Source organism: Drosophila kikkawai, chromosome X (genome assembly GCF_030179895.1).
Source record: "Drosophila kikkawai strain 14028-0561.14 chromosome X, DkikHiC1v2, whole genome shotgun sequence".
NCBI classification, from domain to species: Eukaryota; Metazoa; Arthropoda; class Insecta; order Diptera; family Drosophilidae; genus Drosophila; species Drosophila kikkawai.
The window spans coordinates 12,478,064-12,502,109 of record NC_091733.1 but is presented as its reverse complement, the minus strand read 5'-3'; the positions used below and the strand labels follow the sequence as shown (position 1 = coordinate 12,502,109).

The 24,046-nt window shown below is 42.5% G+C and overlaps 1 protein-coding gene across 1 annotated transcript; it reads right to left on the bottom strand.

The window, feature by feature from the left end:
• Positions 1-21,910: 21,910 nt before the first annotated feature.
• Positions 21,911-23,563, bottom strand: LOC108079364 (E3 ubiquitin-protein ligase CHIP-like). Its single transcript, XM_017173672.3, has 6 exons — positions 23,312-23,563; positions 22,970-23,174; positions 22,770-22,911; positions 22,599-22,707; positions 22,444-22,500; positions 21,911-22,295 (listed from the first exon to the last, which is right to left on the bottom strand). Exons 1-6 carry the CDS (start codon positions 23,432-23,434, stop codon positions 22,053-22,055), a joined length of 879 nt encoding a protein of 292 aa, XP_017029161.1. The 5' UTR covers positions 23,435-23,563; the 3' UTR covers positions 21,911-22,052.
• Between the last annotated feature and the right edge of the window lie 483 nt (positions 23,564-24,046).

Below are 24,046 nucleotides of genomic sequence, written 5' to 3'. Positions count from 1 at the left end.
CTCAAAAAAATATTAATATTTTTGTAGTGCGAAAAAATAACACTAAAAAATAGTGATTATTTGATGATGTTATTTTTTTCGCTGTAAATAACAATAATTATTTTTTGAGCAATAAAATAACAAAAAAATGTGTAAATTCAATTAAATTAAAGATATATTAAAAATTAAAATAAAAATTAACATTTAAAAATATTCATTATTTATTTTGTGATATTTTTTCGCTCAAAATAATGCTAAATATTCTTTGAACAATTAAATAATACTCAAAAATTAACAATTAAAATGTATTTAATATTTAAATATCCAGATTTTTATAATTCGTGTTTTTTTCTTAGTGAATAATTTTCTTATTAAAAGAAAATATTGATAATTATTATTTGCGGTCCCTGATTTAATGAGAAAAATTCTCAATTTTTTTATCAGCGTACGGAAAGCAACAAGACGAACGAATCTGAATCGAAATCGCTGGCCAGGAGCAGCTGCAGCCGTTCCCCTGGACGGCAGCCAAAACAATTATGGCACCTGACTGCCCTCAGATAGCAGATAGAACGAACTCCTCCGCACGGAGACCAGTGTGTGTGTGAGCTGTGATTATTGTTGCCTTTTACAGTTTTAGCTAAAGCAGACAACAGACACGGACAGGAGCAGCAGGACAGAGGACCTGCTTGCCTGCCTGCCAGGATATTTGTTTGCATACATTGATTGAATTTGTTCACGCCATTAAATTTGCAAATTGCTATCGGCAATTTTGCATAAACTGCACTGTAAGATTTAACCGCACGGCATCCCTCTCGTCCTGCAAGGACAAGGCCAGTACCAGGACCAGTCTCTCTGTGTGTGTGTGTGCGTGTGAGAGTGTCCTGCGAGTCATTAACTATTCATATGGCAAACCATAGCAAACCGGCAGAGAGTGCAGGCACTTGATGACACATTTGATTCCGCCTGTCGTCGCCCCGAGGTCCTGGGAATTGTCAGCACTCCAGACTCCAGACTCCAGACCAGACTCTGCAAGGATATGCTGCCAGAGAGAGCTCAAAACCGGTCTGGTTGACCTTTATCTGATCCGCATTTAACAGGCATAAACACTGTTTAAGCTTTCCGAAGGCCTGGAAAATTGAAATTATCCCACCGCCGGGATGGAGTCCTCGAACTGGGACACACACACACACACACACACACACAGTAGCAGAGAGCGGAGCAGCGATTGTGATTGCTAGGCAGCTTAAAGAGGCAAACCAAAGTTGAAAGAGGAGGCGCGGGCTGGGCGCCATTTATTTACATTAACCAGAAACGAACTCTCCCTGAACTGCCTCGAAATTTATGATAAAAGTTGTGCCGCGCAGCCTCAATATTTCTCATTTCGCGCGAAGGTCGGCAAACGGGGAGTGTAGGTCACCGGGTAGTCCTGCCTGGAATGGGATCACCGTCAGGACGAAGGACGATCATCATCGCATACCTACCTTGCCCCAGCTCAGTCCTCCTTTTCTGCAAATTACTTTTCCGCTCCACCAGAGAGAGAGAGAGAGAGAGAGAGCTCTGTCATAATGGACATAATCCTAATTATCTCTGTCATTTGTCTCGCTTTCTCTATGAAAGAGTGGACTGGAGCTCCTTGTGCTCCTTTGAAGGCAGCCAGCAGGCAGGAACTCCCCAGCTTAATTACATTTTTTCTCCCTGCCTCCTGGCGCTGCAATTTTTTCCACGGATGATTGAATTTGGAAATGCTGCTGGCTGTCGGCTGCGTTCCAGCTCTGGGCTGGCCATGTCCTGTGTCCTCCGGCTGGGTTTCCGTCTCCGTCTCCATCCTTTTCCTTGAAATTACATTAGTTGCACTTGCGGCCGCGACTTATCTTATTAAGAGCAGTCATAGATAGCCGGCTTTCAGTCCATCAGCTTCACATCTGATATACCAAAAGTAAGGATGGTGAACTCTTAGGGGGTCCTTGTTATGATATCCTTAGATTAGGGTCATAAAAGAAACAACATAAAAAGAAAGAGGACAAAAGAAAGCTAACTTTCGAATTTTAAGATTTATTGTAATTTGGATTTAATATAATTTGGATTAAATATAATTTAGATTTAAAAAAATTTTAACTACAAGAAGGATAGCCTATATTTTCAAAAATAAAATCCCAAATATATTCCCAAATTATATTAAAAATAAAAACTTTAATAAATTTCAATAAAATTTCCCATATGCCCAAATTATATCACACAAATAAATATGTAGACTACCAGATTTCAAGCTTAATTATCCCTAGAGATTTGTATCAGTTTTGATTTTGATTTCCATTCACAACAATAATAACAACAACAACGAAGCCCCCCCTGCTGTAACATAATCTGTGCTTCAAGCTGGAATAAGTTTCGGGCAAACAGATCCTCCTGATGGTCCTGCCTCGACAGGCCTCCGCCACAAAGTGGCTTATTATAATTTGCAAAATAAACTAACTGTATGCTTTGGGTTGCCCGCTTGTCTGTCTAAAAGTGAAAATAATATTGTAGTTGAAATATCAACATTGACGTGCTGCGCCCGTGGGCCCCTGTGCTGTGTGCGTGTGTGTCTGCCAGTCTATGTCTCGTTTCTGTGGCTGGTGGTGGCCTTTCGCCTGCTCCACCCGAAAAAGGGTTCGATTGCACGTCCTCACACACCCATCCAGACCCCCCACCCACACCATCAGCCACGTCTGTTTGGATATCGTGCCTGTCTCTCTCTCTTTTGGCTGCCAGACAGCTGGCCGGGCATTCAGCATAAGCATATTAGGCGTTGCCATTCGACAGCGCGTTGGGTCCGGGTTCAGGTCCACGTCCAGGTCCTCGTCCTCGTCCTGGTCCCGTCCTGCTCCTGCTCCTGTAGCTGTGGGTGTGTGACACTAAAACGTGACGTTGAATCCAATGCGATGCTCAAGCGTGTGAAAATACCAGAAAGACGTGTTGCTATCAAATGGTACGCTTGCCGCGCGTGTGCTCTTGCCCGCCAAGCGTATTTATGGCGCACTCGTAAGTTAACAGACAGCGGAAGTGATACATCAAGGACATACACACACACACACACACACGTCCCTGAGCGATTCGTCTTTACACGTTTTGAATTAATCCCAGGCAGTTACTTAACCAACAGTTTTGAATCCACTTCGAGCTGCAGAGAGAAGTTCAAGAGGAGATGGGATTATAAACCGCACAGCAAAGTGGACAGAGTCGAGGTGGAGGTTTTAGCTAGAACAGGTCCTAGAAAGGAGCAGAGTTCCTCAGGCTTGGTTTTAGGTCCATGATCGCCGCTGCTCAATTAAATCTCCAACGCCCCCCAGCCTAGCTGGTCATGTCATCCTGTCATCCCTAAAGGGGCGTGGTGCCTGCTCTTGGTGGTGCAATGCTTTTTCCCCTTTAATACCTTAACCTTGGCTGCCGCTCCTTGTCAGCGCCAGATGAGTGACTGGGTCCTGGCCCTGCCCTGCAGCCAGATTAGCGCCTAATGTCGCAGGACCTAAAGGAACTAGGGGAGTGTGAGCTAGCTAGCTAGATGGTTTATCCTTTGTGCTGGGGCGTGGATCCTCCTGGTGTTTATGGGGGTGTGGCTGAGGGGGGGAAAAAGCAAAGGCAAAATAAATTACCACTCATGTTGTGCTCCTTGGCGTGGTTGCGGCATAGCAGCCAGGAGCCCTGGAGGAGGGTCATTGTCGTCAACAAACATTTTGACACTTGCTCCGTAACCATAAAAGTCAGTCAGTGTTGGGGCTTAGCCAACTTTAAATACCTTTGGACAGATTAAAAGTCTCGTTAACCGAAATGTGTGCAGGCTCTGCCTGCCTTCCAGCCAGCCAGCCTCTCTCTCTCTCTCTCTCGCTGTATGTGTGTGTATGTTTGTGTTTGTGGCTACTGTTTGTATGGGTCATCGTGTGCGAAAACTATCGCCATGCATAAATTGCTTATGGAAATGGTTTTAGCCCTCGGGCTAGGCCAAGGACTGCAGTGTCCTGGCTCCTGGCTGGGTTTTGCGTATTGAAAAATTACTAAGCATTATACTTGAGGGTCACTTTTAATTACTTTCAAGAAGGTCAACATTAATGAGTGTCAATGGGCGCCTCTCTCTCTCTCTCTCTCTGATTTCAACTCCCTTTCCATTACTCTCTCTCCGCTGAGTGGCATATTGATCGGCTGGCTGGCTGGCACTACAAATGTGTCGGAAATTAAGGCAAAAAACTTTTCACATTTGTCGCCCATTTTGCGGTTAGGACATTTGCAACTTTTGTGCCCTTTGGCCCCGGCCTTTTGTTGTTTTCGTTTGGTGTTTTTATTTTTGTTTCCTTAATACCTTTTAGCCATAGGGTGTTTAGGGTATAACAAGATGGAAGATCGTAGCAAAAGGGTAGCCCGGCTGCTCTCGAGAGAGCTTAACTTGAGCTCTTTCCCGCTCCCTCTGGACATGCTACATTCTTCCCATGGGGCTGTTGTTCGTTCCAGTTTCCAGGCATCTTTACTTTATTTTTTACCTACTGGATATCTTCACAGTCCATCAACAACACTCTCTCTCAACTCTGGCTTGTGCTTTTTCTTTTTTTGTTTTTGTGTTTTTTTTGCTGCCGCCTGTCCTGTCAGCATGTGTTGTTTAGGAATTTGCATGCGTTGCGCCCAGGGCCCCAGGTAAGCCCCTAAGTATGCTACACTTTTTGAAGTTCGTCCTGCTAATGCCAGTCAAGTGGCGTTTTGGTGGTCCTTCAACAGCCAGAGACAGGACCCGGACCAGAGCCAGAATGGATGGCAGTGCGTGGATAATTGGCAGCTCTGCCCCGGCATCCACCCGGTTCACCTCGTTAAATCACACTCGCACACACACAACGGTAGACAACGGTGGGTGGGGAGGGGTGGCTATAATTTATGCGCGTTAAATTCTAACCGATTGACTTGTCCATGGGCAGCTGTTGGCCGCATCCAGTGGTGGAGGCCACGACCATGTGGCCGTGTTTGTGACTGCACTGCGGGAAAATTTCGAATAAATGGTAAAATAAAATACAAAATACATTATATAAAAAAAAGGAAGATAACTTCTGAATGCCGAAATTTTTGTTCCTTTGCATTATGCTAATGCATACTCTATTATTATTTTTTAATCTAATTACATTTAATTTGATTGGTTTAGGCCTAGTTTTTGTTTTCTGTGTGGGCTGGAAGAAGACGGAGGGGAGTGACCCGGACGGGACGAGCTCTGCATCCGAATTGGCTTTATTGCAAAAGTTATTTTTGTGGCGCGATGTTGTTGAGGCGTTGTTATTGTAATTTAATAAGCGGCTAATTGTTGTTAATCAATTGTTTAACAGTTTACAACATGTGGTTGTTGCCTACCCCTGCCTGCCAATGTGAATTATTTGCGTTATTTTTTATTGTTACTGTTTGTTGCGTTTGTTTTTGTATGCATTTTAATTGCAATTGTTATTGCAGTTGCAGTTTGCGATGCATTTGTATTTGTGATTGTGATTGTAATTGTGTTTTTTGTTTTTGTTTCTGTTTGTTTTATTACTGCTATTCATTGTTGCTGCTTCGCCAGTGTGTTTGCGGACGCCTCTCTCTCTACCTCTCTCTGAATGTCTCTTCTTTCCAGCTGTCTCGTCTCGTTTTACCTCTCTCTCTCCCTTGCTCTTGTGTATTTTGTGGTTATTACAACGCCCTAAAGAGGAGCAGCTGCCCAGTCCTGGCTAGCGGCAGAGGGCGTGGTCGTGGCTACTTCAATGACATGCAGCCTTTGCCACTACAGTTACCGGCCGCAATTATTCTGTTGCTTTATTGTCTGTTATAATTAAATCATTTGATTTCATTGTTTGGATTTAACATTTGTGTGTCGCACACACACATCACACACATCACACACTCCCACCCCCCCCCCCCCCCCCCCCCCCACACACACACACACACCATGCTTATTATGTAGCAGGCTCCGTATTAAACTTTCACTATCTGGCTTTGCAGCACTAATTGAATTTTTTAGTATGTAGAAATGCCTAGAGCCTGGGCGCAACGGCAGCGTCGGCGGATAATTACTTATTAAAGAGCCCATAAATGTTAATATCGATATGCAGGAAATATTTGTTTACCCAAAGCCATTCCGATTTCGATTTTGGCATTTCGCCAGTGGCAGGACTGTCAATCTGACGGTTTATCGGTTAGATCTAAGCTAAGCTTAAGAGAGAGGGATAGAGGCGGCTTATTGGTTTGATCGAAGCTAAGCTTAAGAGAGGAGAGAGAGAAAGAGAGCCTGGGTCATGTTGCAGCTAAACAGTCAAAGCTTCCATTTCCAGCTGGACAGAGATAACAAGTGAATGGCAGTCCTTACAAGAGAGCAGTTCTTGCAAAAAGAAAGGAAGAGAGCAAGAGAACCCAGGTCATGTTGCAGCTAAACAAGGTGCTTCAGTTAAAGAGAATGTAAGCCCTTGCCAAGAGACCACCTTGTATAGTTAGACCATGACAGGTCTAACACTTGCTGCGATCTTTTTTTTGCTGCTTTAGAAAAACACTTTATCCTATATCCTTACATTTCCACCTTCCATCTAAAAACCTCTTGGATGCCTTGAAACATGGAAATTATCTTCCACTTTGGTTTATCCAGCAGGGAATCCTGGCGGAAAAGCGTCTATTCTTAATTTGCTGATGAAAAATTTTCACGTACTTAGGGCAAAATGGCAAGGTGTTGTTGGCGCAGCTCAGCTCAGCTCAGACACTAATGAAATAACGGTTGTCGGGCGCCCAGAAAAGGTAATCGCTGTTGGGGTGTGGGGTGGGGGGCCAGCTTGGGGATTTTGGGATACTTTCTGTGTTTGTGTGTGTGTGTGTGGGCTCTTATCTTGAGCGATAACAATCCATCTTTTGTCTAGCATGGGGGCTACGTGTCCTTGCCGTGCTTCGTGGGGTGTTATCCTAGCAAAGGATGAGGCAAATTTATTTATATATCCAAATGAAGCAGTCGGTGCCAGGCAGGACACGAGGCTGAGAGCCCTGAGAGCCTGGGCCCCAAGTCCAAGTAGACATGAGTTACCGTTGCCAAATTAAACATCACCAACATAAAATTTATGAAGCCAGACATTAAGTCGGCAAAGGAGCTGAAAACATATTTCCTACGGTTCTGCGGGGTCCTGCTGCATGGGTCCTTTTCTGTGTATGTACTGTGTGCTTTAAAGCGAATTAAGGACACAACATTTTTACCGGCACTAATTCCTACATAACTGATGCTTATCCCAGTTACAAATTAGAACCAGGTTTTGGTCTGGGTCTTTGTGATCCTCTCTTTGGGATCCTCGAGACTTTTGTCTCTTCTCTCACTCTCTCTCTCTCTTGGTGTTGGTGTCAACGGGTTCGACACCAGGAGGAGGAGGCCCACACACCACATCCACTCCCACTCAAGGCACAAGGAACTCCCCATGGCCACTGTGTAGCCACAATGCTTAACGTAATTACAAGTAGTTTTACGGTTGAGCTGGGAGCCAACGCCAGAAGTAGGTCCTGGGGGGGCTGGGGAAATTCGGCAGAGAACCACAGCATGGACCAGGCCATGCCAAGGAGTCGCAGCAGCGCGAGAACAATGGAAATTACGAGTTTCAATTTGTAGAAAAATTTATTATATCCATTAAGTAAATGGGTTTCGAACCAGGGCTGCTGTCTGCAGCCTGGCCTGGCCCCAAGATGCCAACCTATGACTCATTTGCTAGGTCCTGGTGTGTCCTGTACTGGGGTTCTGTCCTGGCTACTGCGTGTAAACAGCAGCCGGCGAAGACCAAGACGCATCCAACGCAAAATGTCAAAATTTTTGAATGGCCCTGCGTTGCAGCTGTGCCTCGGCCGGAACATCACTATACCGGGCTTGGGTTTTCCGTGTTTTTTTTTTTTGGGGTGGGGGGGGTGGTTAGGAGGCAGTGTTGAATCAGAGACCGCAATATAAACTTTTATGCTTGGCTTATTTGTTTTGTCTGTTTGCTCTCCTGCGTTTCCCTGATGTTTTTCGTTGTCCTTGTGCCTCTCTGTGTTTTCTTTTCCCTTGACTTTGTCAACGTATCCCCAGTCGCCGCTTCGTGGTCTAGGCTCTGGCTCCTCTTTCCCTTGTCCCTGGTTGTGGCTGTCAAATTGTTCTTCTGGCGCCGACATGTTAATACGTTTTGTGGCTAACATTTTAATCAGTTGTTGGTGGCCAATCCTGCTCCTCCAGGTGAAGGAGAGAAGGTAAAGCCATGCTAAGGGGCGGGTTTTGACTCTTCCAATTGCACTGGAGTCTACCTCCTCCCCCCCCCCCCCCCCCCCCAGACACACAGGCAGACAGCCTTGTCCTCGTAAAGCTTTATCGATACATCTGCACAATTTAATTTAACCGCAACTTTATTACTTTTGTCTTGAAGGCAGAGCAAGTCCTGGCTGCGAGTCCTGGCTGGTGCAGCCTAAGCTGTTTGATCTCTTTCTCACTCCGAGGCGACCTCCCCCGCGCTCATTAATATGCAAGACACCAGAATCAGTTTCGACTTTCGACACAATTTCTGGCTTTATCTGAGGCGCAGGACCAAGGACGAGCCTGGTGGGGAGTTGGAAAAACAAAAACGAAACATTTGACAGTTGACTTAAATAAAGGCACACGTGGCTCATAGTCTAAACAGCTGCTGCTGGGGAAATAAAGTTGGCCTTCTGCCGATGCCGATTGAGTTTTGGAGGCAGACTCTAGACCCTCCACCCTGCACCCTCTCCACCTCTTGCTCCTGGCCAAGGCAACGCCTCCTCGTGACCCGGATTGCCGTTTTCAATATGCCTTCATTCCGGTCTTAAGATTTTCAATTTTCGTTTCGTAATCAGCAGTTGGTATTTGTTGTACACACACACACACACCCAGAACACACCGCAGGTGTGGCAAAAGTCAACTCAAAGGTGAAGAGGTGCCCAGGATGGAGGAGGAGAAGGAGGAGCCGCCTGCAAATGCAAATGTTTCCATACGCCGCGGCATTGCTTGAATTTTAATTTGCAAACGAACACCAAGTTACGCTGCAACATTGCAAGAAGGATTTGCAAGGAGAGGAGAGGAGAGGAGAGAGAGAGAGACAGAGAGTGAGAGCATCCTGTGTGAAAGGATGACATCCATTTCGCATTTCGCTTTCCGCATTTCCGCTGAATAATTTGCATAAGCTTGAAGCCAAGCCTTTGTGAGATTTTATATTTGTGTTCAACCTTAAGAGGGGAATCCACCTCCCCCCCCCCCCCCAACTGTATCCTCTCCCTCTTAAAGCCAATTTCCTGGCCACAATTAAGGCTTGGAGAACAGGTCTAGGCCACGCCCTGAAGGCTAATTTGAGTAAGCTGAAATATTTACTGGAATACCAGAGAGATAGAGAGTTCGGGATAATCATGAAGTGGACAAATAAGACGTGCTAGCAGAAGCAACAGATCTCTCGGCCTGGGGCCATCAGTAAATGGTTACAAATTGCTGCCAGACAGCCAAGGCTTAGACCGACAACTGTTGCCATTGTGTTGTGTCCGCAAAAATGAACCTTGAAAAGTCAAAAACCAAAGACGTTGTCTGAAAAAGAGTCTCCCCGTTTACATTTTTCGGCCAGCAAACACTGTATACATGTCACGTACGCGGGGCTCACACCACACTACACCACACAGACCATTACACTTTCACAAGCAGACAGTTGTCCTTTTGGCCAGGACCAGGACTTCCTTCTTCTGATGTTTACTTTCCCGCCGTCTGCTGTTTTGATTCCGAGCCCGGCGCCTTATTGGGTTTTATACGAAAACCCATTTAATAATCTCATTTCTGCCACAATAACAGAAAATATGATTCTCTCCACTCCTGGCATCCTCCTGATCCCCACAGGTCCTCGTCCCCCACCTAGTAATTGAATACATACGTGCCGCGCATTTCCAATAATCCCTGGCCCCATGGCTGTGTCATTATTTATTGCGTGTTAGCCTTTTTATGATTCCTATTAGTGGAATTAGATTTTGTTGTGAGTCTCTTCTGATCAGCGGCCCATTGTGGTGTGTGTGTGTGTGTGTTTCTGGTAATTATCCAGCCATGATGGATGCCTTTCCTTTTGGTGATGCATCAGGTGTGCGCGCGGGCCTCTAATTATGTAAAAATGAATAAGCTTGAGGAGGTCCTTGAGTACTACTTTCTTTTTCCTTAAACCAGACTCTGCCATTAGGCTTTAGAGTTCTCCTGGCTCTTTCTGGTTACTCCTGGCTTTTACTGGCTTTTACTGGCTCATCCTGGTTCATCCTGCTTTCTACTGCCTTCTCCTGGCTCCTTCTGCCTGCTCCTGCCTCCTGGCTCCTCCTCCCTGCAGATCTTCATGAGGGATTTAATTAATTTGTTTTTAATTCAATTTAACTTATTGCCTTTCCTCTGCCTTTCTCTGTGTGTGCTTTACGTATTTTCGTATTTTGCATTTTGCATTACGTATTACGTATTTCTTTAGCCGTATATATATATATATATTCCATTTTTTTGTTGTATTTTTCTGTATTTTTGTACTTTCCCCGCATTTTCGCATTTATTAAATGGCACATTTACTCTGTTTATTGGCCTTAATGCCGGCTTGCTAGCCAAAAGAGAAAGAGAAAAAAATTCACAAAAAAATTTACATTTTAAAACAGTTTCCCGGGCGGAGGCCACTGTTGAAACATTTTCATTGGCCTTAAGTGGAAATTCATGTGTACAATAAATTGTTTTTGCGGCAGCCGCCGAAGTAAAAGTAAACCGAATACGGTCAATGAGCTCTGGCTACCACTTTCCCTTTGGGGGTCCGAGGTGTCCGACCCTCAGACATTTCCTCCAGCAAATGAGCAATGCCGGGAAATCGTCCGTTTCATTGATTTTCTAGCCGCAGACACGACACAAGGACAATGGGAGAGATGGTCAATCGAGCGTCGTCGTCGTCGTTGTCGTCTTTCAAATTGATGGCTGTCCTGGCCAGGATACATGCCTTCCTCGTTAGCAGCCGCAGGTAAACACATTAACCCGTGCATTCATTAATACGACAAATATTTGCCAGACCAGACGTCCAACCCCTTTTCTCACCCACCCGCCCCCCTTTACCGTTTTAAAGCAAACAGAATTAACAACAAAAGCCGGCAAGGCCGCGGTTCCACGACACGCACATAATCAGGACCCCAACCACAGGCCAACACCACCACCACATCCTATTCACATTCGCATTTACACCTCCGACAGGCCGCAATCGCAATCACGATCACAATGTGCCCACCCATTAAAAAAAGGGCGAACCCAACCTGAACCCAGCCGGGTCTTTAAGTGACCCGCCAAGTGCTACAGCAGCTCCCGGTCCTGGTCCTGGTCCTGGTCCTGGTCCTGGTCCTGGTCCAACTCCAGCTCCCGCGGCTCTGGCTGAGCCGTAACTTTTGCCGCTTTAACGAGCGTGACAAAACACTTTTTGACCCTCCAGGAGAATGGGGGAGGTTGAGCTCCGTCAGTCAGTCTGTCAGTCTGTCTGTCAGCCAGTTTAGTGCTTGTTAATTGCCTGCCGCTGGATTTTTTCTGGATTCTGACTGCTGTCAATGAGACTTGTTGCTGTAGCGGCAGGAAGCTCTATGTTTATATATCTTTAATTAATTTTTATTTTATTTTATAATAGGAAATATTAAAAAAAAAATATGCAAATTTAAGTAACTTGTTTTGGTATTCATATTAAAAATATTTATTTAAACAAATGAAATGATGTTACCTCTTTTAGAATTTTATAAACATTAAAAAACAGATTACATTATTATTTATATTTTAAAAAATTGTTTCTTTTGTACGAAATGTTTAAAATAAATTGTATATATAATATATATATTTATATATTGTAAAAAAAAAGAACTGATATAAGGCGGTCCAGGCAACGTTAAACAAACGATGATCGTGGCAAGTGGACAGACCGGCTTTCAAATGGCTTTCTTTCTTTCTTGAACAAGCGAAACTCTCTGTTTTTCAGATCGTATTCTTTAATGAAAATTCCTCTTTTACTAGCAGGGACTTTATTGAGTGCTTCTTTCACCTACGATCCAGGCAGGTCCTTTGCCCGAAGTGCATTAAAATTATTTGTGTTGCGTCTTATTGTTGGCCAACCGCCACTGGACACCCGTCAGTCAACACCCGGAGACCCCCTCCATTCCAGAGCAGTCCCGTCATTGCCGTCGATGGGCATTTTTCATGTGACTTATTTGCGTTTGTTGTGGTCAGTGCTCCCGTCGTCATATCGTCGTCCTTTCCTCGCCGTGGATGCTCTTGTTGCTGCTGTGTTGTTGCAGCTGCCATCAGTGCTTGACTTTTTTATGCGCACATTTAAATGGCGTGGGCCAGGAGCTGGAGCAGGAGTAGGAGCAGGAGCAGGAGCTGGAGCAAAAGCTGGAGCAAGTGCAACCACGCTGGACAGCGGCAACATCAAAAAGCGGAGAACCTATCCACACACACACACACACACACACACACACAGAGAGCGCTTTGTTGTTGCTGTGAATTTTAATCCCCTTTCGTTGGATGTCAGTCAGTGTTTATACCTGGTACTCGGCGGAGTACTAGGGTATATTGTCTTTCCATTTGATCTTATTTATGGAGTGTAATGAGATTAACCCGCGGTGGAAGGGTGGCTATGTCAGAGGCAGTGGTGGGTATATTTATTTGTATTTATTGATTTAATTATTTATTGAGGGCTAGCGTGTTATTTTTTTTTATTATTTTTATTTATTTATTGATTTATTTTTTATTGATATATATTTCTATTATTTATTTATTGATTTAATTATTTATTTATTACTAATTTATTATTTATTGCGAGTTTTATTTTTTTATTATTTTTTTTTATTTCATGCATTGAGGGCTAGCTTATATTTTTAAAATATATTTTTCTTTTATATATTTATTGATTTAATTATTTACTATTTTTGTAGATTCCTTAACAGATTCTTAACAGTGACAAGCAAGCTTAACAGGCGGAATGTCAAAATAACAAGAGAGTGAGAGAGCGGAAAGGAGCGAGATATCTATTTGACAGCTGGACTGTCCACTTGCTGCGATCGTTTAAGGATGCCACCTAGTTTGTCAGATATGGATAATACAGGTATGAGTAGCTTCTCCGATTTGTGTATTTTATTTTTAAGTATTTATTATTATTATTAATTATTTATTTATATTTTTTATTCTAGCTGCACTTCTTTAGTAAATTAACTTTATGAATTATTATTTATTTATAATAATTATTCATAAAATTATATGGTTAGCCCCGCTTTAAGGTAGGGATTTTAACTACTCTTTTTTAGTTTATTCACTGCATTAATTTTGCCATTGTAGGCAGGGTATCTCACGGTAGCCACTCCAAGTTTGTCTTTGTTGCCTTAATGCCAAGCACAAACCGTGGACTGTGGGCCGTTTCTTTGGCCCTTGTTTTTGTTGTTGTTGTTCTTACTGTTTTTGTTGCTGCTGCTGCTGTTGCCGCCTCTCACTGTTGCCTTTATTGCGCAGTTTGGCGCTGGTCGCCGCCGCTGTTATCGTTGTTGTCTTCATTCATCAGAATGGAACCTTGAATAATTAAAAGCAGTTTCTGATTACCTACCACATCGTTATACGCTCACAAGCCACACACATAGATGGACAGACACATGGTCACGCCCCCGCACTCTCTGCGGTATGACGTAACGCAAGGAGGATGTGCCAGTGTCTCTGTGTGTGTACTATGTATGTGTGTCTCTAATTAAACGGCAAACAGGATTCGAGTTGAGTTGGCAGCACAACGAAACAGGAAACGGAAGCCAGTCGCCATGCACTCGCACACTCGCACACCCATTGCCATAGCAGGGTGTTTGCATTTGTTTGTTGAGGCTAAGCAGGAGCATTGTTTGCCAACCAGCCAGAGCGTCATGACCCTGGCAACGTACAGGGGATACCCACACCCACACCCACTTCCACCCACTCCCACTCCAGCTTCCGCTTGCACTTCTGCTCCTGCTCCTGCTCTTCCTCCTGCTCCTCCTCCTGCTCCTCCTTCTGGTCCTCCTCCTGCTCCTACTCTCCTTCCTGCTACCCTTTCCCAGGACCCCCTGCTCATTTCACCAGCGCCACATTTGATTATATTCCCAACCTGTCGGATCAAGGATACAACCCACCCATCTACCCCTCAGCGGTGGCCAGTTGACGCTGTGCAGCACACGGGTGTCTTTATTTCCAAATGTAGTTAATAGCCGGGGCCTAGCTGACCGGCTCCCTATATTTAGCGTTTTAGGGTTTTTAGCTTGTTGAAACCCGATTCAGTTGATGCGGTTTTCGGTGCTTTAAAGGGGGGAGGGTTATGGTTAATTTTCAAAAATGTTGTGTGGCGAAACGGCTAAAGTAAGTTGTGCCAATTAAATACCATAAAATACCTCAACTTTTAAAAAAATTTGTGTTGAATAAAGTATTGAAAAATATGTAGTAATTTGTAGGGTATATCCCGAGAGTGGGATGAACATCTTGACTAAACACAGAATCATCCGATAACAAAAAAATATATATATTGCATACGTACCATAGTGGCGTTTTTATTTTCTTTTTAATTTGTTTTCCAATTTTTTTTTATATCAAAATTAAAAGTAAAAATCTCGATTTTTGACTAAAACATGTAATAAAATTAAAAATTAAACAAATTTAAGATGTAGTCTAAAAAATAAATAATATAAAAAATAAAATAAAATAAAGTAAAATAAAAAAAAAATAAAATAAAAAAAATAAAATAAAAAATATAATAAAATTAAAAAGAAACCTGACTTGAGTACCTGTTAAATTAGTTAAAGAATCTATGTTATAAAAAATTAAAAAAAAATATTATGAAAATATGTAAATACCATAACATTCTTAATTAAACAGATGGGAAAATGTTTTACCAACCCCCTTTCCCCCCTAAGTCCAGGCATTAATTAAAACTAAACCTTAAAGTCGAGGCTTTTGGTAATAAAAACGATGTGGCCTGCTTTGATGAGTTGCTGACAGTGCCTGGTCGCCGGATGTAATTATGCAGCTCTAGTTGCTCGCAACTAGCGACCACCCGCAGTTATCCTTGGCCAAGCAACAGGGGGCAATAATAATAATAAAATCCTTTCACTTTTACTTTCACCAGAGGAGAGCCCAGGCCAGGCGCAGGAGCTGCCTCAGCGATTATTGCGCATTATACTAATCAAGGTGGTTAGGAGTCCCCCCACTAATCCGCGCCAAGGACTTTGGAGCAGCGGCATAATGTCGCATTCATTAAGGCAAACACACACAGAGACACAGCAGGTGATGCAAACCTGGGGCTGGCTGCCAGTTCCAGTTTGCCCAGCTCCATAGCGAAATTGTTATTTAAAGCAGCTAGCTTGAGGGCTTTTCCCCCTGCTGTATCCTAGCCCTATCCTTTGCGCTTTCCTTTAATTCTCTTAGGGCATCCTGCGGAAGGAAGGAAGGCGCTGTGAAAATGCGAGCTAAAAAATTTCAAAATAATGAATGCGACGTTGCCGATCCTCGAGTTGGGTGGAGGGAGGAGGTGGGAGGAGGTAGGCAAACTTATTGTCCTTGTGCCTTGTCCTTTTGTTGCTGTTGTTGCGCCATGCAAGGCAGCGTGGCGTATGATTTTGATTAAGCGCCGCTCTAGCTCTCTCTAGTTTTGGTTCTGGCTTCCCAGAACCTGCTACTAGCACCTGCTTTTAGCACCTGCTACTAGCACCTGCTTCTAGCACCTGCTCCTTGCTCTCCTGCTTCTCCCTCCTTGCTTCCTTTTAGCTTTCTCCCCAGCAAATGCAAAATTAAAAAGCACACAAAGCGGCAAAGCGACTTCCTGTGCTCTCATATATGTTCTCTGAAGAAAGAAAGCACCCCTCCCCCTAGTTACCAACCCTAACTGCCCCCGGGTCAGTGGCCCAACCAATGACCTTCCGCTCCAGCGAACCTACATGGCTCATAAAAGATATTATCTGGGCGTCAAATGAGATGCAAGGCGATAATCTGGCGACTTTTGTGGGTAATCCTGTCGCTCAGCAGTCAATAATTTCGTCAATATACCAGGGAGAGGAGGAGAGGGGGAGGGGGTGGTTGACACCCCCAAACCCGCAATCCCTGTCAATCATTTAACTAAATATTTAAGCACATTTGCCCCTTTGGCAAATTCAATTTTGTGTGCAGGCGGTCACCTACGCCTACGCTAGCTGGCTTCTCTCACCTGTATAACCTAGCATTACCCGGCACTACCTCCCACCCCTTTTACCTTTCCCTACCCCCCTTCTATGCCCTGCTTTAGCCCCCTGTCATTGCGATAAACAAACCGCAAATGCGGTACACACGCGCGTCAGATTGGAGTCCGGCTGCCCAGCCACCTCCTCCGCCTCTTCCTCTTTACCAAGTCGTAAACATGTACACACCCCTATACACACACATACGCACACCCTTACAACCAGTCAATGTCATATTTGCGAAAGTGCAATAAATTTCATATGAAGTTCGTAATCGATTTTGACTTATTGAAACATTATGATTGAAAGACATTTATGAGTGTACGAAAAGGTCTCCGGAGGGTCAATGCCAACAGAAACGCTGACAGCCCAGCCAAGGGGAGTCAGGGGGTAGGGCAGGGGAAGGGTCTGACCCCACAAGCAATGACCCAGCAAACAAAAACTTTCGTTTATGATATGATGGTTATAAAAACGATAGTTTTGCGGATGTCTGAATCAGACTCATGAAGGATAATTAAGTTTATCAGATTCATGAATAATAATAAAATCTTCATTTAGTTAGTTTTGTGGCACAAAATTCTATTATTTTTGGAAACCAAATAATATTTTTCAACATTTTTAGAGGGTATAATCCTGAGAATTCATTGTACTCATCCGCTGTTTTTCCGTTTACGCTTTCGTTTCGAGCCTTTAGCGAAACTAAAGCGGCAAGTCCGCATTTAATATCTTTAGTGGACATTTTTTCGCTTATTTCCGTTGCTTTGTCTGCTGGGATGTCCAGAGTCAGAGGCAGAGGAGGAGGTGGAGGCGGAGGCGGAGGTGGTGGCTCGGGGAAATCACACAATCAGCAGTTATTAGGGCTACCTCGGAAGTCACGAGACAGAAGGCTATATAACACAAGGAAACAAAAAAAATAAATAAAAAAAAGGGCAAGCGAGAAAAGGGGGGAAACGCAATGTAACCTTTTGAGGGGGTGGTTAAAGGGGGAAAGGGGAACAGCTAACCGGATATGCTGCTCCTTTTGGTGGTTGCCTGTTCCCGAGACATGACTGTTAGTGACTAAGCTCGCAGGATATACGAGGATGTTGAACGGAAATCGAAAAGCAGCCGGAGAGAGAGACAGAGGCGGACGTTCTCAAGAATATTGCCAACAAATCTTGCCGAGACAAAAACAACAAGCAAGGACCAAGGACGAAGTCAGCAGGACGCAGGCAATCATCGGGGAATCAAATTGGGATGTAAACACGTAGATAATGTGCTCATACGTTTCAATATACGCACGCAAGTCGCGGTAGAGGAGGATGGATGCCTAACCAAGACACAACCCACGACCCACGACCCAAGTAAGTGGCTTCGATTGGGGAGTGTGACCCAGTCTCGTCCTTCCTCCTTCGGCATGCTGTCAAGGCGCTGGGAAAGGCGGGGTCTTTGCGTGTTTCTGGATTGGATTGGCAGCTTGGCTTCCGCTGCTCCAGTGTGTGTGTGTGTCCTGTTTGTCTTCCTCGTGTGTGTTTTGTGTTTGTGGTTCCTAAAAATTGGACACTTAAATGCCTGACTCTTGCCTGGACCCTTGTTTACTCCTCCAACAGCCCCAACTGTCATTTTTATTCGCTGTCAATTGATACAACAAGCTGTGTGTGTTCGGTTTCGGTATAGGTTTGTTGGCTTTTTGGTTTTTGTCAAGTCAAGGATTCAGGCTGGAGGTCCTGGGTCTCCCATTAATTGCCTCCGACGAAGGACGATTTAATTTCCAATAAAATTATTATTTCGAAATATGCATAAATTGTTGCTCGACGCTGCTGCAGCGGCAATTATTTATTTATATTCAACATATGCAAATAAACACACATTTTCGCCTGTAAATTCGTTTGGCAAATAAGCGTTGACAGGACCCAACGACAGCAGCAAAAACAACACAAAACCCAGAGACCGGACAATGGCCATATGGCATGGCAAAAGCAATTTATTTTCCACATAAAACAACTTTGAGCTTGTTTGTTCCTAAGAGTCTATTAATTGTTACGACCGTACAAAAGTTTTGTATCTAAATCGTAGCTCCCTTTGACTCCTAATTTGGCAAGGACATTCACTTAAGTCTGCTTATATCTTTAGAATGTGAGAAGGAGTTTTAGTTTTTTCGGTAGAGTCTACAGAGGACACCCTTTCAAGGCAATGCATATCGATTATATCGACTGGAAAGGTTCTATTAATAATAATATCTAGTTCTTTTTCATATTGAAAATATCGTAAACTAATCGATTTTTTTTAAAGGTTGAATAAAGTTTAAATATGTTCAACAATTGTTATTTAATTTGTTTTCGTTTTCTGATTATATTGAATCCGATATATCAGAACATCAATTTATTGCAATTTACAATTACCGATACAGTATCGATATATCGATATTCTGTCATTTCTAGGACATATTCTTCGCTAAACAAAAAATAAAGCCTAGAAAGAAAGCTAAAAGACAGCGTAAAAGTAAGCTTTCATAGAAAGAGAGAGAAAAGCCTGTCCACTTGCCACTTGATAGCTGGGACTGTCCACCTCTAACTTTGCCATAAGACTGCCACCTTGTTAAAACTCCCATAGAAAGGGAAATTTCAAAAGAAATCCTTTTATCTTCTAGAGAAAAATCCTTCAAAATCCTAACCTATCCTTTTCAACTGAGACTAAACTCAACATATAGACAGTGCCAAATACCCTTCGACAAGGGTATAACAAGCATAACAAGGCAAAATGCACAGATAATAAGGTGAATGGGTGCAAATTCCAAAGGAGACAGCCTTAACGATTAACAGTTGGCCGTAAAGTGTGAATGGAAGCTGGAACGGTTGTGGGCTGAGAGCACGCACTGGCCAAAATCCCTGAACGTATAATTTACAAAGTAAATTTTAATTAAAAATCCTCATGCAATCCTCCACTCTTTTAGCTATTTTAATTGAAGCCAAATGACGTCACAGCATAGGGGGTTAGAGGCGGGTAGACGGTAATTAAGCGTGCCAGCGAACTTGACTCGAGAAATCGGAGATAACGCCGAAAGGAGTTCATAAAAAAAAAGACAGGCAAACGCACCGAAGGACGAGGGACGAGCCTGGCACGCTTTTGTGCGAATTCTTGAGAAACAAATTAAACGGGTTTCAAGACGTTTGACGTTGTCTACTCCTCCGACATTCACGTCATTAAGATACCCAGCTCTGCCGCTTTTCCCTCTCATAAATGAGTCAAGTCCTGGTGCTCCTGCTGCTCCTGCTGCTCCAGAACCCATGACGAAAGAGTTCCAGCAGCTGCTGCTGCAGTTTCCTAGTTGTAGTTCACAGTTCGGACTCGGTGTCCCTCTGGTCTTCCAGCTAAATTTTCCCTAACATTGGACACAATTATGTGTTATCTAGGCTCCCCTCCCACCGGAGCTGCGCTTATCACCTCCCCCGCGAGCTGCTGTCCAGCGCTGCCAGGATTTCTGAAGCAAAAGTTGGTAAATTTGAAGAAAAAAATTTTCAGAAATTGTTAAATATTATATATAAATTCCTTAAAAATGCCAAGTCCATAAAATTTGAATGTTTAACAAGTTACAAATATAATTAAGGAAATAAACATTTATTCTTAGTTTTTATTTTAACAAAAAGTATATTTTCTTTGTGTATTCATTTATTTAAAATTTGAAGTAATAAGAAAAATTGTTAGAAATTGCTAAATATTATTAAAAAAAATGTTTAAAAAAATGCCATGTCCGTAAAATTTTAATTTTTAATTAAGTACAAACATATATTAGAAAATAAACCTTAATTCGTAATTCTTATATTTAATTTTAATTTAGGTATTCATTTATTTTAGAATATAAATCATAAAAAGTTATTTTTTTCACTTATTTAAAGAATGTTAATTTTTTTAAATTTCCTTTTATCATTTTAATAAATTTTAAATAAATTTCTTAATACAAATATAAATTTTTATAAATTTAAATTATCAAAAATAAAAATTTTTAGATTTGTGGCTCTAAAAGTTCCCAGATCTAGCAACTAAATTGCCAAACTGGCAGCACTGCTGCTGACCAGCAAAGTCCCAGTGCTGCTCAGTGGAGCGTGCAGGAGCTACTGCGTCCTCTGATAAGAAACTTCTGGATACTGGGAGGAGTTCTCGCCTGGCAAATAATTTGCCACGCTAAATGGTAACAAAAATTATAGTGCATTGCATAAGCTGATTAGCAGAAAAGTAACACAATTAACCAACCAAAAGGCAACTAGATCATGCGTTTACTGCTAATGAGACGTTGTTTTATGCTTTTCAATTAAATGATAAAGACAATTCGTGGCAAGTCAACCGCAAAAAAAAGCATTATTATTGGAAGAAACAAGCAAACGAAAGCGCTCCTCGGGGCGTATACTTGATATGGCATTAAGTATACGCAGCGGCAAATGCAAGCAAATGCAGATGCGAACTGCAGATGTTGTTGTTTTGACCCGCAGCAAAGAGAGAAGTGTAACGCCTGTCGACTGTTTATGGGACTGGCGGCTGCTTTTGTTTAAACTTGCGTGCGTGTGTGTGTGTGTTTGTGCACAAAACTTTAACAACAATAACAACAAGCAGCAGCAGCAGCAGCAGCAGCAGCAGCAGTGGCAGGCAGCAATGCCAAAATGCCATCATTACCAAGCGACAAAAGTTTGTCCTTTTGCCAGTGGCAGCAGAGCCACTCCCCTACTCTCTGGTGCCTCCTGTCAGCCGCAGTAAGGACAACGCCTGGCAAAAGTGCTCCTTGACTCTCCTTTCGGCCGTGTAGGCAAATGAAGTGAACGGCTCGGCGTTCTGCTGCCACAGCTAAAAAATGAAATACGTAATAAAGGCAGGGGGGAGGGCCAAGGGCCAAGGAAAACAAACGCTGGAGGAACAACAAACAAAGGGCAGACCCAGTGGAACCCGCAGTGGAAAGTTTTGCACCCACCGAAAGCCACCACGACCAAGACTGTGTGTGCTGCTGACAATAGAAATGCGTTCGGCAAAAGTTGACTTTTATTTTATTTCATTTTATTTTATTTCATTCCCATTTTTGTTTTGTGTACTATTTTCTCCGCACGAGTTTTTCATTTGATTTCCGCTTGCCACACTTTTTGTGACCTCCCTTAACTCCTCCGCCAGCGTCACAAACAGAAGCGGAACTGGAAGCAGCAGCAGGAGAGCTCCTGGCCGGGTCAGCGTATGTTTGCTCACAAAAGGATTAAGCTTTGGGGTCTAGCCTCCAGGTCTCCGCCCTTTTCTAGGCAGTAGTTTTCGGGCTGGAAAATGGCTTCATTTGCATCCTCCAGTAATGATATGGTGCCCGATATGGTGAACCCAGAGAAACCCAGAGCTTTAAACACATATTTATGCTGATTTTAATGCACTGCAAACAATTTCGGAACTAAATTAAATTGTTTTATTATTAAAAATATTTTATTAGATTTTTTATATACTATAAAGTTCAGGTTAAGTCAATTCCAGCGAGTGTTTTTCTCACTCGATTCATTTATGAGTGTCTTTTACACTGGAAACTATTTGAGAGCTTAATTAAATTCAAAATATAATATACAAATTCAAGTTGGCTTGTTTTTATTATTAAAAAATATTAAGTACAAGTATTAATAATTTCTGTAGATTTTATATAGCAAGTTTAAAGTTAAAACAATTGTGGCGATTGCTTTTCTCGCTTTTTTCTACACTGGAAACAATTTAAAAGCTAATTTAAATTGATAATTTAATATACAAGTTCAAGTTCAAAAATAAAATTAAGTATAACTTATAACATAACAATTTTTTTTAGTTCTTGTAACGCAAGTTTACGTTTAAACCAAGCATTTGCCGCTTTTCTCACTCGTCTCTTACTCGTGTCTAGCCCATTCGTTCTCGGCCAGAAACGAGTCAACGGCATTCATTATGGCGCGATTTGGTATCAACTGTTCCTCAGTGAGTTCGGTGCGTGTGACAGGATCAAAGGGGCCACCTTGCTTCAAATGCTTAACAATGGACTTGCGCTCGTAGGTGATGCCGCAAGGAGTGATTACTGGATTCTTGAATATACCAAAGCTTATCGGGCATAGCAGGTAGTCGGGAATTTCGCGTTTCTGAAAGTTTCAAGGGTTTATTAAAATGTTCAAAAATTCTAGTAACTTATTAGAATTAATTGTAAGTTGCTCTTTACTCATGGATGTGGTTACTCCATACTCGTTACTCGCTACTGTTACTGTTACTGTTAGCTTACTCGCTACCTACCTTACGACGCTCCTTAAGTTTCTCAAATATTTTGCTTAGCTGCTTGCTTTTCTCTGTCTGCAAAAAGATAAATAAGAATATTATATATATAATTATATATTCATGTTTTAAGAATATATATAAATATTATTATTTATCTATACAGTAAAACTTACGCTTGTTTTTTGAATTTCCCGCCGTTTAGCCTTAACCTCATCTTCGGGCAAGTTGTTTTTAATTTTTTTCAACAGCCCCAAACGAATCTTCTTGTCGAATTTGATTAATCTGTAAACATAAAGTACATTTTTGCAATATTAATTAATTAAGTTTCTTCTTTTAATTATTACTTGTTCATATAGTCAACCAGCTCCTTTTCCTGATTAATCTCCCTTGACTCCAAGTCGAGCCAACGATTCTTGCGAGCTCGTTCCAACTTTAGGAATAATCCATTTGAGTTCCTTTGGACCTCTCGCTTGGTCACGATACGTGCTAAAATATGAAATATATAAATAATAGTATAAAAGTCTTGTATTTTATATTAACTAACCGGCCTTCAAGTAAGTGGCAACTTCTTCGATGCTATTGTTGGCTTGCACGAGTTCGGCGCCCATTAATATTCCGGCCACATATAGCATATTTCCCTTAAAGTTCAGGGCGCGACGCCAGTCCTGAACGAATAGCTCCCACTGATTAAGGTTTTTGTAGCACTTGGCTCGATCCATAAGGTGTTTATAGTTGGTCGGGTTCATATTCTGTAATTAAATATAAAATAAAATACAAAATATTAATAAATGCCGAAATATTATCAAATTCTGCTCCCGTATTTGTACTACCCGAGTACTACTTAAATCCTACAAATAATCTAGTGAAAAGTATACCAAGGGCTTACCACGGCCGCAGAGTAGCTCTTTAGGGCGTCTTCAAACTTGTGAGCCTTGAAGAGGCGATCGCCCTGCCGCTTCAACTGCTTCTCCCTAAGTTTGGCAGTGAATAAGGTGCGCCTGGACGTCATGCTGCTCCAAAAGTCTATATTTCTTCAAGGAATTTTTAGGGAACTTTTTAAGTAAGTTAATCCGTTCACCGCTTTAGAAAATATATATGGGTCGGGTTTGATATTTATTAGAAATGCGACGAAAATTGACAAACTATTCATGGAGTGCATTTTTTCGGGTTGTTGAAGATGTCAAATTCCTAGTATGTTATTTCAAATTCCGTTACCAATAAGTTTCTGTTTCAGCATCTATTACTACTTATCGAGATCGAGATGGCAGCACTGGCAACTATCGGAAACGAGTTGGAAGACACTGGCCCAGTTGGATAATATATGAAGAGGGTAAGCGAAAATTTAGTTTCATGCTCATTTTTGTTAAAAAAATTATTAAAAATTTAAAGGTAAGTATTTCAGTAAAACTGAGTAAGCAGTTTTGTTTAGCTTAGAAAAACGAACTCAGAGCAGCTTTCCGAATTGAATTTCATGCATTTAGTTATGTTAGTTCTTCCACATTGAGAGAAACAGCCAGGAACTGAAAGCGGATTCTGATGGCGATACACAGAGCGTTGGCGAGGAAGCTCAGGACGAGGAGGAGCAGGACTAGGAGTCGGGGCAGCAAAACGAGGGTGCCAC